Here is a 22,048-nt window from a genome sequence, read left to right as displayed (position 1 = left end):
AGGAAATAGACTTTAGCCTAACAATTTTGAAAATCTAAAAGCCTAGATTTAAAAAGTAGTATATTTTTAAAACAAGTTTAATTCTCTCATGTATCAGTGTCTATCAGTCTTTTATACCTGATAATATCTTATATAGAAAACAGTTTTACCTTGTAATATAAAAATATTGAATACCAAAGGCATCAAATGAGGGAAAAAAATGTTTGAGAGTGGTATTGTAACATTACCTGGTAAAGATTTGGGAATCAGAGAGACCTGTGTTTAAATCCCCGCTCAACCACTTACAAGGCTGTGTAGCAAATATTTATTTTTCTGTAAACTTCAGATTTCTCATCTGAAACATAGGGATGATAAGACCTATTTGACAGATTGTTTTGAGATTCAATGCCATGCAGTCTGTTTAGCATGTCTCTTGATATGTAGTAACTGTTTAATAAATGATTATTATTAACCAATCAACAATTATTAAATACCTTCTCTGTGCTAGGTACTATTCTTGCATCTGGGGATAATGCAGTGAATAAAGTCCTTGCTTTCCTGGAGGTTATATGTTAGATAAATATATCAAATGGTAAGGAAATTCGAAGTAAATTCAGGAGATAGAGGGTCACTATATTTTTTGCTTACTTTTTTTTTTTTTTTTTGAGACAGAGTTCTTACTCTGTTGCCCAGGCTGGCTTGCAGTGGCATGATCTCGGCTCACTGCAACCTCCACCTCCCGGGTATAAGCGAATTCTCCTGCCTCAGCCTCTCTAGTACCTGGTACTACAGACGCACACCACCACATCCTGCTAATTTTTATATTTTTAGTAAAGACAGGGTTTCCATGTTGGCCAGGCTGACCTCAAATTCCTGACCTCAAGCAATCCACTTGCCTCAGCCTCTCAAAGTGCTGGGATTACAGGCATGATCCTTCAAAGACCTCCTGAAACTGAATACTTCTGTCTCAAATCTTACCTGTCTCGAATTCTGAACCCCTTTTAGAACTAGTAATTTCTATCTTTGACTAAATGAATTTATTTTTTCAGCTTTTATCTTTAAATGTTAAAAATAGAATCAATCAGCAGAAACTTATTGAACAATTTCCATGTTCTACGCTAGGCCTTGTGAGAATACCAGTTTAGGGCCGGGTGTGGTGGCTAACACCTATAATCTCAGCACTTAGGGAGGCCAAGGTGGGCGGATCGTGAGGTCAGGAGTTCGAGACCAGCCTGGTCAATATGGTGAAACCCCGTCTCTACTAAAAATACAAAAAAAATTAGCCAGGCATGGTGGTAAGTGCCTGAATCCCAGCTACTCAGGAGGCTGAGGCAGGAGAATACCTTGAACCTGGGAGGCAGAGGTTGCAGTGAGCCAAGATCATACCACTGCACTCTAACCTGGGTGACAGAGTGAGACTCTGTCTCTTAAAAAAAAAAAAAAAAGAAAGAAAAGAAAAAGAAAATACCAGTTTATTTCCTCTAAAGAATTTCTAACTACTTGGGAATATCTTTAGGATTTCTCGTAGCCCAGAATTTTCAAAAAGGATATTGTTTTTTGGATAAAATTTTTAGTTAAGCAACTTTTCTGGCTCTAGTTTTATCATTGACTTTGAGATCATAAGTAGGTCCTTAAAATATATTCTGTCTGAAAGCAGTTAGGATTAAATGATATATTGAAGTCCCATTTTGTTTTTCAAATCTTGATATGTATTCACTTTTTTTCAGTTTCATGGCATATAAAACCAGAATAATCTTACCTTAGAAGTTCTGAGACATTCTTCATACTATATTTAGGTTATGTTATAGCCTATAGCATTTTATGGTCATATATTTTATTTTTTTGTTATAACTACTACTTTACTTCTTTCATCATTTGGATGATATTTTCAGTTTCTGGTTCATAGAAATATGCTCTTTTATTTACTATTTCTAATACATCACCACTGTCAGTGAACTATATTAATCACATATTTTGATAAAACAGTAAAGATGAGGAGGCTAATGACCCAATTGTTTTTATATTGGACTCATGAAAATAATTAATTATTAGGGTTAATTGTCTTTTTCAAAACTATACCTTGGAAAATAGACATTCTGTCTTGGAAATTAGTGATGTTTCACATATAACATAAATATGCTTGCTCTAAACTTTGGATTTGAAATAGCTCAAAATATTTTTCAGATTAAGTTTGTATAAGGATTTTATTCAGTAGTTTAAGTTGTAGTACATTGAGTGTGCTGTATAAAAAAATATGTGTTTATGGCATCATCACCGTGATGTTTTATTCCTAGGCAATGACAACTACAAACAAATAGCAATGTGTGTTCTTTACCACATAAGCATGGATGACCGCTTTAAATCAATGTTTGCGTACACTGACTGTATACCACAGGTAAGTGGTTTAAGTGTTTTAAGAAAAACATTTAAGAAATATATATTTTTTTACTCTTTTCTCTTGATTTGTCAAGATTTTCTCTCTTAAAAAGTTCTTAATAATACTACAAATTTATTATAGAAATTTGAGGAAGTACAGAACTGTATAAAAACTAAAATAACTTTCCATTATCCCAAATGTAGAGATAACTGTTTAATACTTTGGTACACTTCTCTCACATACTTAAAAAATAATGTATTGAGATTATATGGTATATATAATATTTACATATTGCTTTATTAATATATCATAATTATACTCATGTCACTGAATATTCTTCAAAAATTATTTTTAATAGTTGTATAACATTCTATTACATGGATATACCATAATTTAAATATTGTTAAATTGTATGTTTAGGTTTTTTCCAATTTATCACGTAAAAATACATGTAAGCAAATGAAAATGATGTGAGATATCATATTTGTAAATGCTTCTCCACATCTCTGAATGTTTCTTTAGCTTAAATTCCTAAAAGTAGGATAGCTAAGTCAAAAGATAATGAAAACTTGTGTTTTTGTTTTGGCCAAAATATCTTCTAAGAAAACATAAGTTTTTATTTCCAGCTAACATTTAATTTTTAACAACACTGGATATTATTGTTCTTCTAAATATGTGGTGGTTCATTATTTCTTTTTGTTTGCATTTCCATGAATATTGGTGAGGTTGAACATTTTTTCATGTGTTTATTATCCATATTCTGTTACAGATTATTCATATCTCTTGCCAGTCTGTCTGTCTGTCCGTCCTTCCTTCCTTCCTTCCTTCCTTCCTTTTTATTTATTTATTTTTTTTTTTGAGACAGGATCTTGCTCTGTTACCCAGGCTAAGGTTCAGTGGTACAGTCATAGCTCACTGGAGCCTTAAAATACCTAGGCTCAAGCAATCCTCCTGCCTCAGCCTCATAGGTAGCTAGGACTACAGGTGTACACCACCATGACTAGTTAATTTTTTAATTTTTTTTATTTTATTTTTTGTACAGACAGGGTTGGGCTTTCTTGCCCAGGACAGTCTCAAACTCCTGGCTTTAAGTAATCCTCCCTGCTTGTCCTCCCAAAGTGCTGAGATTGCAAGTGTGAGCCATCAAAATGGGCCTTCCCAATTTTTTAATTGATTTGTTAATATTTTTATTATTAAATAAGATCAATGTATATAATAACTATTTTAATTTTATGTTACAAATATTGCTTAAGCTTGTCACGTGTCCTTTAATTTTGTTTATGTTTAATATTAATAGATTTAATTGCTTTGCATTCTCTGATGGGAAAATGTTTCATCAAAATTCTTTTATTTTATACAACTGCTCTCAAGAAAGTTTTTTGCTGTGATTCAGTGGCTAGATATGTATCATATGTTAGGTCTAAATAGACCTAAATAAATATCTGTCCTAAATGTCTTGAAGGAGTTTATTGATTTTTTTGTAACATAGACTGTATGTTATAAGGGTAGAGATTCTGTACATAGTAACAATTTTACTCTTAGGGAATTAGCATTCATAGGATCACTGTTGTGTCATTAATCTTTATTAAACTACCTTCTACTAATTTGAATTATGATGATTGTAACACTAGTTGGGCTGATTTTTAATATTACATTATTTTTTATAAAGTAGTTTTCTGAAACAAAAATTGTAGGATGTATGATATACAATAAGCATACATTTAAAAACATGTTAGAAGAATATGAATAAATCATCCTTATGAAAGTAATTCCTCTTGACTCCTACTACATAATTCCTTCTTCATCTATAAAGAATTATTAAATGCATGTTACTTGAAAAATAACATGTAGTAAAAAATAGACCATAACTTTTCTTTTTCTTGATTCTAATTGACTATTCTTTCATTCATTCCAAATTAGATAAAACAGTGCTAAAAATGAATTTGCTATTCGAGAATTTTAACACTTCACCTACATGTATTTAAAAAATTAATAAACTCTCTAGGGTAATTTCTTAGACTTTTATATCAGGGGATAAACTAATTATGCTTGTTTATAGGAAATAGACATCCCTGAAAGAATATATAGCATATCTTACCTAGCAAGGCAGGGTGTCTTACAGAGATAATGCATGTCAGACTATACTCAGTGCAAAGTGTAATCAAACTCTTTGTCAAACCAGTTTTCAATAAAAGAGTAGCCATGTCAAAGGGAGATTACAGGTGATTTACTACAGTCTCACTCCATATGTTCTAAAGGTTTCTGCTTTGCAGTTTCAAAGGGTGTTCCTTTTCCGATTCCATTTTGAGTCAGAACTTCATTGACCACAGGATATGAACTGGAAAGCAGCCAAAAAATAATAATATTCTTGCCGAGATTGACTGTTTTTATCCAGATTTAGATTTTAAAGAGAATAACATTAAATAAAAGTGAAATATATGCAATCCAAGAAGAAATAGGAAACTTATTTATACAATTTTGAATTTGGAGTTATCCTGTTCTTCTAGAATGTATAATCTCAAATATAAAATGTAAAATTTTATTTTAAATGAAAGAATCAGAAATAAGAGTCTGTCTAGGTTACTTTTTAGATATTGTTATTATTGCAATTTAAAACTTTGTATACAGAAAATTCTCCCATACCTTTTCAGGAACAACATCCATGCATATTTTCTTACCAGACAGTTTTCTAACATCAAACATGTATGCAGTGAAGTTTTCAGAACATGTGTAATCTGTATTTTGTGAACAACATTTTCCAAATTTAGGAGGTCAATGATTTTCGATGTTTTCTTTTTCCCATTTTTTTCTTTTTGAAATTTCAGCCCTTTAGGGAATAAGGTTGTGTTACCAAATTGTGTTGTAAACATCCTGAAGCTTCTATATGAGCTAGTATTTTGAGAAAAACAAATGATACTGTACAATATATTTGTTTCAAATATGGTATCCAGCCTATAACTTTTACTTTATAGTGCCAAATTTTACATATTTAAGGAGAAAAGTTGACGTGGTTTTATTGCCACCCAGTGCCAAGTTAATTGCAAAATAAAAGAATGATGGAAAACAAGTCAGAAATTAAATGAAATGTCCGAGTTTCCTTCAGGAATTAAAAAGGTACTCCTTTAGAGGTATTGGCTACTCAAAGTAATGTTTATAATATCAGTAAGGCTTTAAACTCACTCATGAGTTTAATCAGCCACTGATTAACTTACTTACTAAAGTCATAACCCCGGTTGGCATATCTTAGAGTTAATATAATATTCTGTTCTTTTGTAATTATGCATATTAATTATTGCTTGGTAAAAATCCTCATGTATTGCCAGTAACATGACTTTGAAGGTAGGAAAGCAGTGGCTTAGTAGTAATTCATATTCATTTCAATGATGAAAAAGAAATTGAGTATAATCATCTTCATTAATTTCATATATTAAAGGAGCTTTATAAATTTAACTATTTGAAAGTAAGATATTCTTAGTAAAATCTTTGTCACCATTTTGACCCATTTATAGTCCATTTTAAATACTGCCTATCGCATGTGTTTTATAGAATAAACCTATAATGAGATTAGAATTTACTTTTAGAAAATATTTAGCATCTGGAGTGGGTGATTATATATACAACATGTCTCATAATCTCTCCCAATATTATATTGCTTTACTTCCTTCGTACTTTATTGCCTCTAGATATCTAATGTACTCTAATTTTCTTACCCTATTGTATCACTGTTCTGTAAAATTTAGGGGCCAGGTCAAGTCTTTATACATGATCTTAACGGTCTCAGTGGGTAGATTGTTTCAGGTAAGCATACTTGAGGATAACCGGGAGTTAATGGTTGTATTCTAATAATAGTTAAAAGTACACATTAACAGTTCATTGTTATTTAGACCTCTGAGATGCATGTTTTGTTTAAATGGGTGCAAATGCCATCCAGATGCTTATAAAAGTATTTATTGGTAATAGAATGGCCAATGAAAGTACATGGTTAGGTAGTGATGTCATGGTGTTATTTAATATTTTATCCTAGAACAGCATGCAAAAATCTTCATAGTGATCCACATGTTTTCCACCGCAGTTGTCCTATATGGCCCCCTTTGATCTACATGCTTCTTTTTAGCTGAATGCTGGTAAACGTCCTTTCTGACAGCCCCCTTTGCTCTTGCCTGCCATTATCTGCTGAAGTTCAGAAACCAGAGCATCACTTCAAACAGGAGAGTTAGGGAGTAGCCAGTCAGAAAAGATTCCGGAGGCATGCAAAGTTCTGGTATAATCATTCAAAGATGTTTGGGTAGGGGATGGGGGTGGTAGAGTTATATGTGAATACAGAGAGCTGTGGGGGTTGGCCTCTGGTCACTGGTAAATAAGTGAAGTCAGGTGCCAGAGAGTCTAGACACAGTGATTTCAGTCATGGGTCTTTGGTATCTGATACTCAATATGGGACTTGTCTGATTGAACACTATTGCCTCTTCATCGCACAGACTGAAGCCCTTTTAGTGCTTTTCTGATAAATTAGTAAAAGATGACAATGGACATAGTTAAAACAGAACAAATCTAGTTTTAATATTTTCTAGTTGTCAGCAATTACACTTACTTTTGAAGTGCCATCATAGCAATCAAATTAAAGACATACTCTTTCATGTGGAGTTTGAACTAAACTATTGCTTTTTTAAATTTGAAAGCTTTAATTAAAATTGAAATGTTTATTTCTCTTGTTATGAAAAACTAATTCTATATCATTATGCATTCCATTTATATTTAGTCCTAATTTAGCAAGCTTGATATGCGGAATGGGAGTTGAGTCAGTTTTCGAGCCATGCATTATTTTCTAAAAATCTAGTTTCTGATTATTTATTTCTAGGTAGAATTTAATATGGAAATTACTTTAAAGAAAATTTACCTTCTGAAATAATAACGTGTAGCCCTGTGTTTAAGGCTAATTTTCATACCACAAAGGTTGATTTGAAGTAAATAATTTTTGTTAGCCATAAATACTTAGCTTGAAACATTGCTTCAATGTAACCAAATCTCAGTTTGAAAAAAATCTATAGTGGGTTTTTAATTACAGTTTAGAAAACATAGCAATTAATTAGAGGATTGTCACCTACATTTTTGGTAATTTGTAATTTAATTTTTATTGGCAATTTTATTTGTAATTTAATTTTAATTGGGCAGATAGGTAGTGAAATCTGTTAAATATATATCCAGTAAATTAAGATTATTTTACTTTTGCCCTTGAATCTTTTTTTATTCTGTGGCATTATTAAGTATTAATGATTCTTACCCAGAGATGCCATCAGTGGTAATATTTGTGGTTAAATATCTGCCCTCAGGGAGAGCACATGATACATGCCAGCCGTTCACCTGCTACAGTGTTTTGTAATTTTCAGCATACAGATCAGTGTATTTGCTTAGAATTATACCTAACAATTCTAGTGATATTGTGTTTTTTATTTAATTTAACCAAATTTAATTTTGGTTTTCAGCTGTTCATTGCTAACACATAAAAATATGATTGATTTTTGTATATTGACCACATATCATTTTTGAAATGCAGAAGTCATCTTGAACTAAGAGTAATCAAAACAAGATTTAACAGAAAGTGGTCTAAAATAAATAAATATTTATTATTCGCTGTGTTGGATTCATAAAGGCATGTTGTTCTAGAAAGGTATTGCCCTGAGATAAAACATAAGAAGTTTTTATACTATAAATTTTAGGAATAACTTCTATTTGTTGTTAACAGTTTGGGCTGAGAGAAAATTCTCTTTACATACTATACACTAAGTTAATTTGCTGATTCGACGATAATAGAAGACTAGCTTCTCTAAAACATAGCATGAAATTTGTTCATTTGTCCTTTATTATAGCAGCTATCTCTCATTATGACAAATCTAGATTACTGCTAAATGGCATAAGTAGCCTACCTTTTCCTTCTTACCTTTTTGTCTGCTGTTTTTCACACCCTCCTCCTTTTTCTCTTATCACTCAAAAAGTTCTTTTCTCATTTTATACCCATGCCCAAGTGATTGGATTTAGCCTGCAACTTCAGTTTTCAACCATATATGCCAGTTCCTAAAATTCTACCTCCAGTCCAGACATTTCTTCTAAACTCAGGCCTGCGTTTATGACTTCCTACTGAATATCTGCACTAGACTACCACATGAGCAGCTTAAACTCAACATATCTAAAACCAAAATTACCATCTTTCCTTTAAAGTTTTTTTCGACCCTAGTTTCTCCTTTTTGGTAGATGTTGGCATCACCATGTATGTCATTGCTCAGTGCATAAACTTGGAAGTCATCTTTGACTCCTCCTTTGCTTTAACTGTAACATCTAGTCAGTTACTCCATTCCATTTTGGTTCTCTTTTCTAAATATATATCTAATCAATCCTTTTATCTCTACCTAGTTCAGACACCCATCTTCTCACTTGGACTTTTCCTCTAGCATCTTACATGGTTCCCCATATTTTCTTGGAATTTTATTCTATTTTTTACACTGGCTAAATCTTTTTGAGACACCAATTTTATCCTGACACTTTCCTATTTAGAAGCTTTTAGTAGCTTCCCATCATCCTTAGCACGAAGGCCAAAATCTTTAACATGTACTTCAAGACCCTGCATGATCTGGTTTTTACCTTCTTATCTCTTAAAACTGTTGTTTCCCTTTCACCAACAATGCTTGCTTTCTTTTAGTTCTTCAAAGAGTACTGTTTTTTCCTGCATTGTGACCTTTGCATAAGCTATTTTCTTTGCTTGGAATGCTCTGCTTCCAAACAATGTTTAATTATTTAAGGACAGATGTTTTATCTAATTCTTCACTTATATTCTCCACTGTACGTAGAAGTTTATACTTAATGCTGAGCATCTAAGAGTTCATTAACTGTTTATTCATCCAGTTGTTGAACAGTGAATGCCTGCCAGTTTTATGTGTTGAAACGTAACTAATAATATTATGTCCAGTGTACAGTCTAAGATAATACATTATGATAAAAATAATTGCTTCTGTGTTTGGTTTTTTGTTTTGTTTCTTGAGTAAAATGTGCCTTGTGCTTCTTGCTAGTTAATGAAGATGCTGTTTGAATGTTCAGATGAACGAATTGACTTGGAACTCATTTCTTTCTGCATTAATCTTGCTGCTAACAAAAGAAATGTACAGCTTATCTGTGAAGGTCAGTGCCTTTGAGTGTAGGTAACGTTTTTAGCATATGGTATTTGGCATATCATGGAAAATAGATAATAAAGAATTAAGAATTATAATGATTATGTAAGTCCTGTTTTCACATAATTTCTTCATAGCTATAATCCTTAAAGGTCAGATAGAATATTCTTACATCATGAATGCAGACACTTACCTTCTGGTAACATTTTAGAAACCATGATGAGTTAGCCTTCACTGAAATTTGATTTTTAAAACATTTTCTAGATAAAATGAAACTTTTTTTTGCAAAACAGTCTATTACAATATGAGGTAATAAAATACAAATGTATTAGATTATTTCTATAATATCTTGGTAGAACAGCCTGTCATACATTATGATGTTTCAGCATCTGCCCAATAATTTTTGCCTTATTTGAAAAGTAGTATGTGTTTGTTATAAAAAGCAAAAATGAGCAAAAAGGAAAAGATTTGAATCTTTATTCCTACCATCCACAGATAATCATAGGTAAGATTTTAGTATAATAGTTCTGCATATTTTTAAATAAAAATGTGATTGTATATCATGATATATTCTTTTAAAATTAGTAATATCATGAAATAATATTCTGTGTGTTTAAATGCTTTTATAAAGCATATTTGTTAATAACTGCAAAATTGTCTATTAAAGAATTTTGCCATAGTTTACTTCACTATTATGAATATAGTTCGTTGCCACCTCTTTTCTGTTACAAACAGTGCTATAGTGATTACTCATTCTCTGAATCTTTACACATTTTCATTTTTATGTTGTTAGGATAAATTCCCAGAAGTACAATTTTTCTGAGTCAAAAGTACTTTTGTTTTTAACATTTATAGTAGAAATTGTAGACACAGAAGAACACATACAGTATGATTCTATTTATATGAGGTTCTGTATCAGGCAAAACTTATATGTGTTTAACAATGAGACAGGGAAGAGGAAAAGTGATTATATTTGGGGAACACGATTGACTGGGAAGGGGCACAAGTGAACTTTCTAGAGGGAATGAAAATACTCTATATGTTGATATATGGTATGGGTTGCATCTAAATTCATCAAATTGTACCCTTAAGAGTTGTGCATTTTACTAGATATAAATAGTTGTGGCTTTTTTTGAGAACTAAACAAAAAATCATTAAACTTAAGTTAACCTTAATTTTATTGGGGGACTTTTCTGTTTCAGGAAATGGGCTGAAGATGCTCATGAAGAGGGCTCTGAAGTTTAAGGATCCATTGCTGATGAAAATGATTAGAAACATTTCTCAGCATGATGGACCAACTAAAAATCTGTTTATTGTAAGTATCATTTTGGCTTTCTATTAAAATAGACTGGGAGTTGAAATTGCTACATTTGGAAATACAACTCTTACTGGATTCTCGTCAAATATTAATTTATAATCCAAATTGCTCTTATGTTATCAACTTCTTTGTTAGTTTAGCACCTAGAAATCTCAACCTACGTTTCAATGTTGTTTTTGTTTTGTGACCCTTACCCCTAATCCCTCCACCCCACTACAGTCTTCTTGCCTTAAACCAGTTCACCATAGGCTTCTTTAGCAATTTAGCTCAAGATTATTAAAACAAGAAAATCACATTTGATATTGATTTTTTCTTTCAGTGGGTTCAATTGTTAGATTCCTGTGGGTTAATTATGAGATTAAATAAAAAATAATTTAAATGTATACTAAAATTCTGTTTTCTTCAGGATTATGTTGGGGACCTTGCAGCCCAGATCTCTAATGATGAGGAAGAGGAGTTTGTGATTGAATGTTTGGGAACTCTTGCAAACTTGACCATTCCAGACTTAGACTGGGAATTGGTTCTTAAAGAATATAAGTTGGTTCCATACCTCAAGGATAAACTAAAACCAGGTTTGTGCTAAGTATTTCACTTTTGCATAATCACTAAGTTATTTCTTTCTGTTATGGATAAGGCTGCTAGAGCAGTTTTGTGTGACTATTTTATTATTATGTTAGGAAAAGCCATTTCTTCTCACAGCTCTTTTCTCCCAGAAAGGTAGTCACTGGATCTCCTCTTATATATATACTCTCTTTTTCCTAACAGTGTGTTTTCTTAGTATTAGTTTCTGTTTCCTATTCTACCTTTCTTGCGGTCTTTTGGTAATTTTTTTTATTCTGTCTCTTTAAAATTACCAAATACCATCCCTCTACATATACATACACACGCACAAAGGTCTTTGAGGCATTCAGATGAGTCTTTTATTTTCTGTGTCTATGTTGTCATTCAGTTGCACTCTCAAAGGCTTATTTCTGCTTTTCTACTGCCCCCCCTTACCCCCCACTATCACAAACTGTCATCAGCAAACATGGAAATTTGGAAAAAGGACAAATTTATAGCATATCGAGGATTCATATGACTTGATTTAATAGCTCTCGGTATCCTTTCTGTGTATTTACATTTTGATACTCTTAAATGAACTTGGATCAGGACATTTCAGTGAAAACTTTCTATGGCTTGACTTCGCTAGGTGCTGCAGAAGATGATCTTGTTTTAGAAGTGGTGATAATGATTGGAACTGTATCCATGGATGACTCTTGTGCTGCATTGCTAGCCAAATCTGGGATAATCCCTGCACTCATTGAATTGCTAAATGGTAAATAACATTAATGCATTTTCATGTTAATGTCTTATTGATTTAACAGCTTATTGATTTAAATATTTAAATATAAAATGCAGAGTTTGAATCTGTTTTTCTCATTACATTGTTTTATAGCAACTTATATAATCAAGAAAAATGAATTAAATATACTACTAACTGGGATTGGATACAGTAATATCAAAGATCTTTAGCTTTCAAAGTTAAGAATGTTGCTATAAAGCAGTTCAGGACCAATTTTACAGAAGTACTCTCCTCACCAACCTTGAACAACTAATATAGTAGTCACAACTTAATCAAGGGGAATACGTTCCAAGACCCCCAGCAGATGCCTGAAACTAAAGATACTAACAAATCATGTATATACTATTTTTTTCTAAACATACCAGTGATAAAGTTTAATTTATAAATTAGGTACAGTAAGAGATTCACAACCATAACTAATAATTAAACAGAATAATTATAACAATATGCTTAGTATCACTACTCTTATACTTTGGAGCCATTATTAAATGAAATAAAGGTTACTTGAATACAAGCATGGCAATACTGTGCTAGTTGACCTGATAATTGAGATGGCTACTAAGGGACTAATAGGCAGGTGGTGTGCATGTACATCCTGGATACACTGGACAAAGGGATGATTCATGTCTTGGATGGGATGGAGTGGAACAGTGGGAAATTACATCACACTATTCAGAATTGTGCATAGTTTAAAACTTATGAATTATTTCTAGAATTTTTCATTTAATATTTTTGACCATGGTTGACTACAGTTAACTAAAACCATGGAAAGAAAAACCACAGATAAGGGAGGACCACTGTATCATATCACTTCTTTTTGTTTGTTTGTTTTGTTTTGTTTTTTTGAGACGTAGTTTTGCTCTTGTTGCCCAGGCTGGAATGCAATGGTGTGATCTCGGCTCAACGCAACCTCCGCCTCCCAGGTTCAAGCAATTCTCCTGCCTCAGCCTCCTGAGTAGCTGGGATTACAGGCATGCGCCACCACACCCAGCTGATTTTGTATTTTTAGTAGAGATGGGGTTTCTCCATGTTGGTCAGGCTGGTCTCGAACTCCCGACCTCAGGTGATCCGCCCACCTCGGCCTCCCAAAGTGTTGGGATTACAGGCTTGAGCAACCACGCCCGGCTATATCACTTCTTTCTGTTGAGATTTGTGTTGGTTTGAATTGGATCTCTTCTCTTGTAGAAATCTTATTTTTTAAAACTTGATTTCTAAGTTGGAAGGTTCATTTGGAAGCTGATTCTAAATGTAATATTCCCTTCTAGATCCAGAATTTATTGTCCTCTGAGTTCTCTGAACTTTCTTAGTTGATGAAAATGTTTTATATGTGTGGTGTCCGACACATGTAGCTGTAGAACACTTGAAATGTGGCTGTCACAACTGATAACTTGAATTTTTGAATTAATTTAATTAGCTGCAGTGGTTTATGGCTATAATATTTGACAGTGTAGGCCTAGAGTTTTCCCCTTGCATTTATATTGCTCTTAAGGGGCAGGGCTCATTCTTCTCCATATTGCATACAAAATTTATCTGAATCTTATTAGGGCCAAGTTCTCTAGGATCTTACACATCATAGCTAGCCAATAGTATAGAAGTTAAAAATGCTACATGAGATCCCTGAAGAAGATACTGTCATCTCAGTTCATCTTGTACTAGGCATAATATATATGCATTTTGTATTAATTTTAATAGACTTTTAGAATATATAATAACATACATAAATTGTAAGTATAGCTCAATGTATTTTCAGTGTAAGCACACCCATGTTGTTATCACTAATGTAAGAAAATAAAACATTACCAGTACCTTAGAAATGCCTCTTCTCCCTCCTCTCAGTCATTACCACCTCCTTCAAAGTGGTTAGTTTGAAACAAAAGATAAGTTTATTTTGTCACCACTAGATTAGTTTTGCTTGGTTTTGAACTTTATTATTTAAGTGGAATCTAGTTTGTTTTGTTCTGCCTTATATTTGTGACATTCATCTATGTTGTATACAAAAGTTTGTTCTTTTTTATTGTATGTAATATTTTATTATATAAATATACCACCATTTATCCTTTCTACTATTGATGGATAGTAGAGTTAGGTTTTTGTGAGGAGGAGGACTATTATAAATAATGCTCCTATGAACATTTTGAAACCTTTCATTTGGTGCACTTATGTACTCATTTCCATTAGGTTCACTCATAGGAGTAGAATGGCTGGGTCACAGAGTTTGTATATATGTTTGGCCTTAGTAAACTGTGTGAATCTGTGGTTGTGCCAGTTTTCATTCTTACCAGTAATGTAAGAGAGCTGCAATTTTTCTACATCACCTCCAATACTGGGCATTGTCAGTCCTTTCAATTGTAGCCATCATACTGGTATTTCATTGTGATTTTAATTTGTATTTCCCTAATGACTAATGAAGTTGAGCACCTGTTTATGTTTATTGATTATTTAGGGATAGCCAATAAAAAGATGTGCCTATTTAAGCCTCTTGCACATTTTTCTCTTTTGAGTTTTTTTTACATTTAATTTGTAAGTTCCTTAATATAATTCATTTTAATAAGTCATCTAGAGATAATGCCCCAATATTTGAAGTATACTTCTCAAAACTGTAACATATTTGTGTTTACTTTGATACAGTCTTCTCACAGTCAGATCACAAATAATTAAAAGAAAGACTAAGTAGTTGGGAGGTGAAAGTAAAGACATATAGTTGACAGAGTGAGAATGAAGATTTTGTGGAGAGCTGAGGAAAGTTGAAGCAAAATGACCTGCATCCTGGAATTACTGTCCCATAGTGATTATAATCAAGAGAGCTGAGATATTCGTAAAGTGATCTGACACAGCCAGCTCAGAGTGTTTTACTATGGTTTTGGTGTTCTCTGACATGAGATTGTCACAGGCAGAGGCTTTATAATATTCTTTTTAAGAAATATATGGATTTTCAAGACTAAAGCCTTTAGTATTAAGTGAGGGAATACTGTATACCAAGATATTAATTAATAGTGAGAAATTTAGCCCAATTCGTTTGGGAGAGTAGTACTTTGGCAAGTTAGTGAGGGAGATGATTTGGGACAAATTGAACTTTAAGGGACCCACAATTTATTCTACACAACTGGTTTGATACTCTGTTGACCTGAAACTCTGTTTCTAAAATGTCGTTGAACTTTTACTAAGAGTTGATAGCAAACTATACTATTAAATCTAATTTCATAATCATTACTTAAGGTTAGATTTCTATAAGCAATTATGCTTTTTCCATTACATACTAATCGGTGGACATCAGCTGTTATGTAAATTACTCTTTGTATGATATTAAAGATTTATTAATTAGCCTTTATGATTATGTAACTTTTTTACTATTATAATTAATTAGATGGAAACTAAATTACTTATTATTTCATGCAATCTGTAAAGTTTAACTTTCTGAACATTATTCAACAAAAGGAAATACCTTTTTATAATAGTTCAATTTCTACCAAAAACTTAGAGTTTAGAAGGCATGATAATTTTTAAGAATCATTTTTCTCCTGCGAAGTCAACATTATAAAGACAAAATAGAACCAGGTTTATTTTACAAATTAGAATTGTTTAAAGAATTCTTATGATGGATAAAACAAGTGGTGATAACTGTTACCATTTTACATTAGGAACATAGAAGTTACTTTAATCCATTTCTGCTTACTTACCTCCTTATCACTTTTAGTTTTTCTCATTCGATATTATTCCCCTCAATTATTTTAAATTTGGTATATAAACATAGTATTCTTTATTTGAATTTTTTGTTTATTTACAGCTCAACAGGAAGATGATGAATTTGTATGTCAGATAATTTATGTCTTCTACCAGATGGTTTTCCACCAAGCCACAAGAGACGTCATAATCAAGGAAACACGTATCCTTTCAGTGTTTACAGTAGATAACAATATTTCACATATTCAGAAAAGATGCATCTTTAGGTTTTTGGGGTTTTTTGTTTGTTTTTTTGGCAAATGTTGAAATAATGCTGAAAACACTAAGTTTTGAGATAAATTTACAAGATAACCTATTTTCCATGGAAGCTGTTGACCCCAAATCAGTATATAGGTAGAATATAATGAGAACAATTTTATTAACTTGTCAGGTTGTGATTCCTAAGAAACTTAGCAAACAAATCAGAACTTCCTTCTCTATTAACATACCTTAAGTATTAGAGGTTTCTAGGACTATCCTTGGTCCTTTTCTAATCTTACCTTATTTACTCTACGTGAGAAACTACATCTATTCCCATGAGTTCAGCTACCAACTATATACTAACTATTTAATCTTGATAACCCTTATCTTGAGCCCCAGGCATTTGTTGCTAACTGCCACTTGGTTATCTTCTACCTACCTAAAGGGGCATAGCATGCTGTAGTCTAGAGATCTTTGTAAATCAAATAGCTGTAATTTTAATTACCTTTTGCTACTTACAAAGCTGCAGGACCTTGGAAAGTTACTTAACCTCCCTAGGATACAATCATATACCTTAAAAATGCCCGTAACATTGTTAAAATAAAAAGACCTCGTACCTTGTAGAATTGTTGTAAGTACTAATGGATTTAAATTGTCTGTAATAGTTCCCAATACACAGAGGTACTTAGTACCTGGTAGTTTATCATTCTTGCATCCAAAGGGTACTCAATATTGGTAACATCATCTCCTGATAAGCAGAACAGTCCTGCCATCTGTATTCATTGTGAATAACAACATTGTCATCTACACAGCCTCTTAAGCTGAAAATTTTGGTATCTGCTAACTCTTTTACTATATATAATTAAACATTCATTTATTCACACATTTCTCAAGCTTTGACCATCTAAACAGATACTGGCTTATGTGTTAGATATGTAAGAAAGTCCTTGACCTCAGGGAGTTTATAGTTTAGTTGGAGAGATAGACAGGTATAATATACAAGAAATATAAAATTATAATCCAGTGTGATTGGCCAGGCACAGTGGCTCATGCCTGTAATCCCAGCACTTTGGGAACCTGAGGTGGGAGCATCACTTGAGCTCAGGTGTTTGCGACCAGCCTGGGCAACATAGTGAGACCTCATCTCTACTAAAAATAAAAAGATAAAAAATGAGCTGGACATGGTGATGCATGCCTGTAGTCCCAGCTACTCAGGACACCGAAGCAGGAATTATCACTTGAGCCTAAGAGGTCAAGGCGGCAGTAAGCTATGATTTGGCCACTGCATTCCAGCCTGGGTGGCAGAGGGAGACCCTATCTCAAAACAAAATTAAAAATTCTGGAACCATATAGAGTTTCTAAGAGTCAAGTCTGATAAATAGCAAGTCTAATTTGAGAAATGCTAATATGGGCTATCAAAATACAAATACTGTTCTGCCTTAACAGCTAAGAGTACAGAAAGTAATAATTTTTTTTTTGGATTGAGTCTCGCTCTGTCGCCCAGGTTAGAGTGCAGTGGCACAATCTCAGCTCACTGCCAGCTCCACCTCCGGGGTTCACGCCATTCTCCTGCCTCAGCCTCCCGAGTAGCTGGGACTACAGGGGCCTGCCACCACGCCCGGCTAATTTTTTGTATTTTTAGTAGAGATGGGATTTCACTGTGTTAGCCAGGATGGTCTTCATCTCTTGACCTCGTGATCCGCCCACCTTGGCCTCCCAGAGTGCTAGGATTACAGGCATGAATAAATATTTTTAATGTAGTTTATAAACTGACTTTCCCAGAAAGATAAATTCCAAATACACTTTTGAACAGTGTTAAAATAATTGGAGTAAATTCATTTTTGCCCAGCTGTAGTCCATGGAACATAATCCTTAAGTATTAATAGCTGCTTAGTGAAAAAAAAAAGGTTCTCTGATAGTAAATAAGTTTGGGAAACACTGAGTTAAAGTTAACAAGTTTTCTTGCTACAAGGTCTTCTTGGAACCCTTAATATGCTTTTTTGGGTTGAGAGTCTCTGAAAGTGTATTTTATGTGTAGAATTACTTAAAATTTACATAACTATAGAAGCCACTACAGAAAATAGTAAAATGAAAATGTAGTTTTTCTAGGTAACTTCTTTGAGAGACAACCCTATTTACAGGTCCTCTCATAGGGTTTTTTTGTGAGGACTAAAAAGTGAAGTATTTAAAGTACCTACCAAGTACCTGCACACAGTGAATAAGTGTTACTGTCTCTGTTTTGGGAAGTCTGTTTAAAATGTATACTTAGTACCTTATTATCAGAGCCCACAGAATTAAGAGAATTCCTATTTGACCTTTCTTTTCAGTGTAACTTTCTTTGCATTTTACCCCAAGTTTAATTTCTGTTTTATGTCACTGAATCTGGAGTCAATACTTTTTGAATAGTTGTCCTGAAGATTATAACATGTTGATAATGGTGCAACAGGGAGATAAAGATCTGCTGAGTTAAAATTTTTATAAAAACTTTGTGTCTTAAAATTGGATAAAGATCACTGAAGTGCTTTTCCAAAATACAAAACACAGAAATGTTTTCTAAGCCAGGCATGGTGGGGCATGCTTATAGTCTCAGCTACCTGGGAGGCTGAGGTAGGAAGATCACTTGAGCCCAGGAATTTGAGGCTCCAGTGAGCTATGATCATGCCATTGCACTCCAGCCTTGATGACAGAACGAGGCTCTGTCTCTTAAAAAAAAAAAAAAAGCTGAAAAATAATAAATTTTAAAAATGTTTTGGAGTTCAAAAAACACAATTTTTGTTGATGTCAATGGCATTTAAATCTGTCATGTTACAATGTATTACATATTAAAAATTATTGAAATATTTTATTTCACCATAACCTTTAGCATTTTATTGTGATTCTCCCTATGAATCCAATATGAATATTTAAAATAAAAAAAAATCTATTAGGCAAGATTTTATTCCTTTTCTTTTTGTTAGAAAGTTCGATCAGTATTAGTTGATATAATTTGAACAGAAAACTTGACATATGAGATAGCTAGTGTAGACTTATTTTAGATAAATATATGATTTATATTCAGATGTTTAAAATATTAAACTGACTCACACCATGACTCAATCACATAAGAATTGAGAACTAATGCTGATTATATTTTTATATAATCTCAACAATTGCAGTATGGGAAATAAAATACAGCTGGCCCTCCTTATTTGGGGGTTCCTCATCTGCTGATTTAACTATCCATAGATTAAATTTATTCAAAAAGCATTCTAATAGAGAATAGAAATGCAACAATAAAAAACAGAAAATATGGTATAACAACTATTTACTTAGCATTTATATTTTATTAAGTATTGTAAGTAATCTAGGAAGGATTTAAAGTATATGGGAGGATGAGCATAGGCCATATGCAGATACTACACCAGTTTATATAAGAGACTTAAGCATCTGTGGATTTTGGCATCATTGGGGGATCCTAGAACCAGTCTCCCATGGCTGCTGAGGGAAGATTATAATCCACATTTGTCTAGATTATTTTAGATTCCCCTTGAGAATTTTTAATATTTTTCTAATAATTTTTATTCTCACAAAACCATGTGAAGTATGTAGATGATTATTTATTCATTAAATAAAAATTTATTGAGCGCTTGTTATGATCTAAAACCTGGGGTACTATAGTGAATATGACAGGCAAAGTCTCTGCCCTAGTGGAACTTATATTCCAGTGGAGAAAAGAGGCAGTCAATACATATTTTTTACATATTTTCTTAAAAATGAGTTTCAGAATGCACAAATACATTATTCTGTATATTTTTTCTACATTTTTAAATATACCTTTTGTATCCCTAAAAAAAAAATGGTAAGAACCACTATGCAATATAGCCATGTAGCAAAACTGTACTTGGGTCCCCTAAATCTATTTTTAAAAAACAACAATATAAGTAGTAAGTAACACTAATGAGTTAAGTCATCACTTTGCCACTAGCTAGTCATAATACTGTGTGATAAAATTTTGGGGGTGTAATCAGTGATACAAAGAATGGTATGTACTTGTGTACGTGTGCTAGAGTTTCTTAGTAGAAATTTGTGGACTCTGTTTTCAAATTGTTTTAACTAAGACCAATTGATAGTATTGATGCGAGATCACAATGTTTTTCTTCACTTCCTCTTTTAGATTCATCAAGGTTTCTTTATTAATTTGAGTTTGCTTCATTCTGTCCCTTCTCTCTTACTTATTTGTAATTATACATTCCATTTTTTTTTCTTTTGGGATGCAAACCTAAATTTCATCATGCATTGTCACCAAGTTCTAAAGGAGTATATCTTTCTATTTGACAGTCTATTATCTCCACTTCTATTTTCCATGTTATTTGCTATCCAATATAATAATTTCACTTTTTTGTGTGTGTGTGTGTATGTATGTGTATATATATGTGTATATATATATACTGTTTTTTAAAATATATTTATCTCTTTTGAAATATTAGGTTGCAGCTTTCTTTTATGTGAAAATGTTTTATCATGCCTTCTCTTTTTGACCATGAATCTCTCTTGTTAGTTTTGTATGAAATTAGTTTTCCTGAATTTTTAGGAGAGCAGGATAGATGAAGAAGCATTTATAGCTACGCAACTATAGAGCTTCCTCTTTATTTATGTTCATGATCCTCATGTATTCACAAATGTGGTCTTGTACTTTCTGAGATTTACTGACTGTTTTCCTTACCCATTTTTATCTAGATTTTTCTCTTTTTTATGTCCCTACTATCCCTGTTTTTTTAAACAAATGAAATATTAAGTGTTTCTAGTCATCTTGTATTAATGGTTTTATTTTAAAATTTGAGTTAAATTTCCATTTAGCATTTAGATTTAGAAAAATATGAGATTTTTCTAGTATTATTGACTAGCCACAATATCAAATGTAGTTTGTATCTTTAACCATTTTTATTCAGAGGCTCCAGCATATCTCATAGACCTGATGCATGATAAGAATAATGAAATCCGAAAGGTCTGTGATAATACATTAGATATTATAGCGGTAAGTAATTATTTTTTCTACACAAAGTATAATTGACCTCATCTTGGGGGAAAAAGACATTGTAAACCTATTTTAAACAATGCATTCAGTGTAAACCCAAATTTGTATTTTGGTAAGATTCAGGATATACAATGATAACAAATTTACTTTTTAAACATTAGTAAGTTCTTTAGCTTTCAACTTTTAAGTCATCGGCCCCTTACTTAAAGAGATTCATCATTGGGGGATCCTAGAACCAGTCTCCCATGGCTGCTGAGGGAAGATTATAATCCACATTTGTCTAGATTATTTTAGATTCCCCTTGAGAATTTTTAATATTTTTCTAATAATTTTTATTCTCACAAAACCATGTGAAGTATGTAGATGATTATTTATTCATTAAATAAAAATTTATTGAGCGCTTGTTATGATCTAAAACCTGGGGTACTATAGTGAATATGACAGGCAAAGTCTCTGCCCTAGTGGAACTTATATTCCAGTGGAGAAAAGAGGCAGTCAATACATATTTTTTACATATTTTCTTAAAAATGAGTTTCAGAATGCACAAATACATTATTCTGTATATTTTTTCTACATTTTTAAATATACCTTTTGTATCCCTAAAAAAAAAATGGTAAGAACCACTATGCAATATAGCCATGTAGCAAAACTGTACTTGGGTCCCCTAAATCTATTTTTAAAAAACAACAATATAAGTAGTAAGTAACACTAATGAGTTAAGTCATCACTTTGCCACTAGCTAGTCATAATACTGTGTGATAAAATTTTGGGGGTGTAATCAGTGATACAAAGAATGGTATGTACTTGTGTACGTGTGCTAGAGTTTCTTAGTAGAAATTTGTGGACTCTGTTTTCAAATTGTTTTAACTAAGACCAATTGATAGTATTGATGCGAGATCACAATGTTTTTCTTCACTTCCTCTTTTAGATTCATCAAGGT

At 32.5% G+C, this 22,048-nt stretch overlaps 1 protein-coding gene across 5 annotated transcripts in view; it reads left to right on the top strand.

The window, feature by feature from the left end:
- KIFAP3 (kinesin-associated protein 3) overlaps positions 1-22,048 on the top strand; it is a 182,303-nt gene that overhangs the window by 107,491 nt on the left and 52,764 nt on the right. For all 5 annotated transcript variants that reach the window (XM_011979959.1, XM_011979960.1, XM_011979962.1 and 2 more), the window contains 7 exons: positions 2,274-2,374; positions 9,415-9,523; positions 10,716-10,828; positions 11,238-11,403; positions 12,021-12,146; positions 15,958-16,056; positions 21,023-21,108. In XM_011979959.1, coding sequence (XP_011835349.1) covers positions 2,274-2,374; positions 9,415-9,523; positions 10,716-10,828; positions 11,238-11,403; positions 12,021-12,146; positions 15,958-16,056; positions 21,023-21,108 — 800 coding nt within the window. The remainder of the gene's footprint in view (positions 1-2,273; positions 2,375-9,414; positions 9,524-10,715; positions 10,829-11,237; positions 11,404-12,020; positions 12,147-15,957; positions 16,057-21,022; positions 21,109-22,048) is intronic.

This window comes from Mandrillus leucophaeus, unplaced genomic scaffold, assembly GCF_000951045.1.
Source record: "Mandrillus leucophaeus isolate KB7577 unplaced genomic scaffold, Mleu.le_1.0 Scaffold207, whole genome shotgun sequence".
NCBI classification, from domain to species: Eukaryota; Metazoa; Chordata; class Mammalia; order Primates; family Cercopithecidae; genus Mandrillus; species Mandrillus leucophaeus.
The sequence above is the reverse complement of the archived record's forward strand: the minus strand, read 5'-3'. Positions and strand labels throughout refer to the sequence as shown.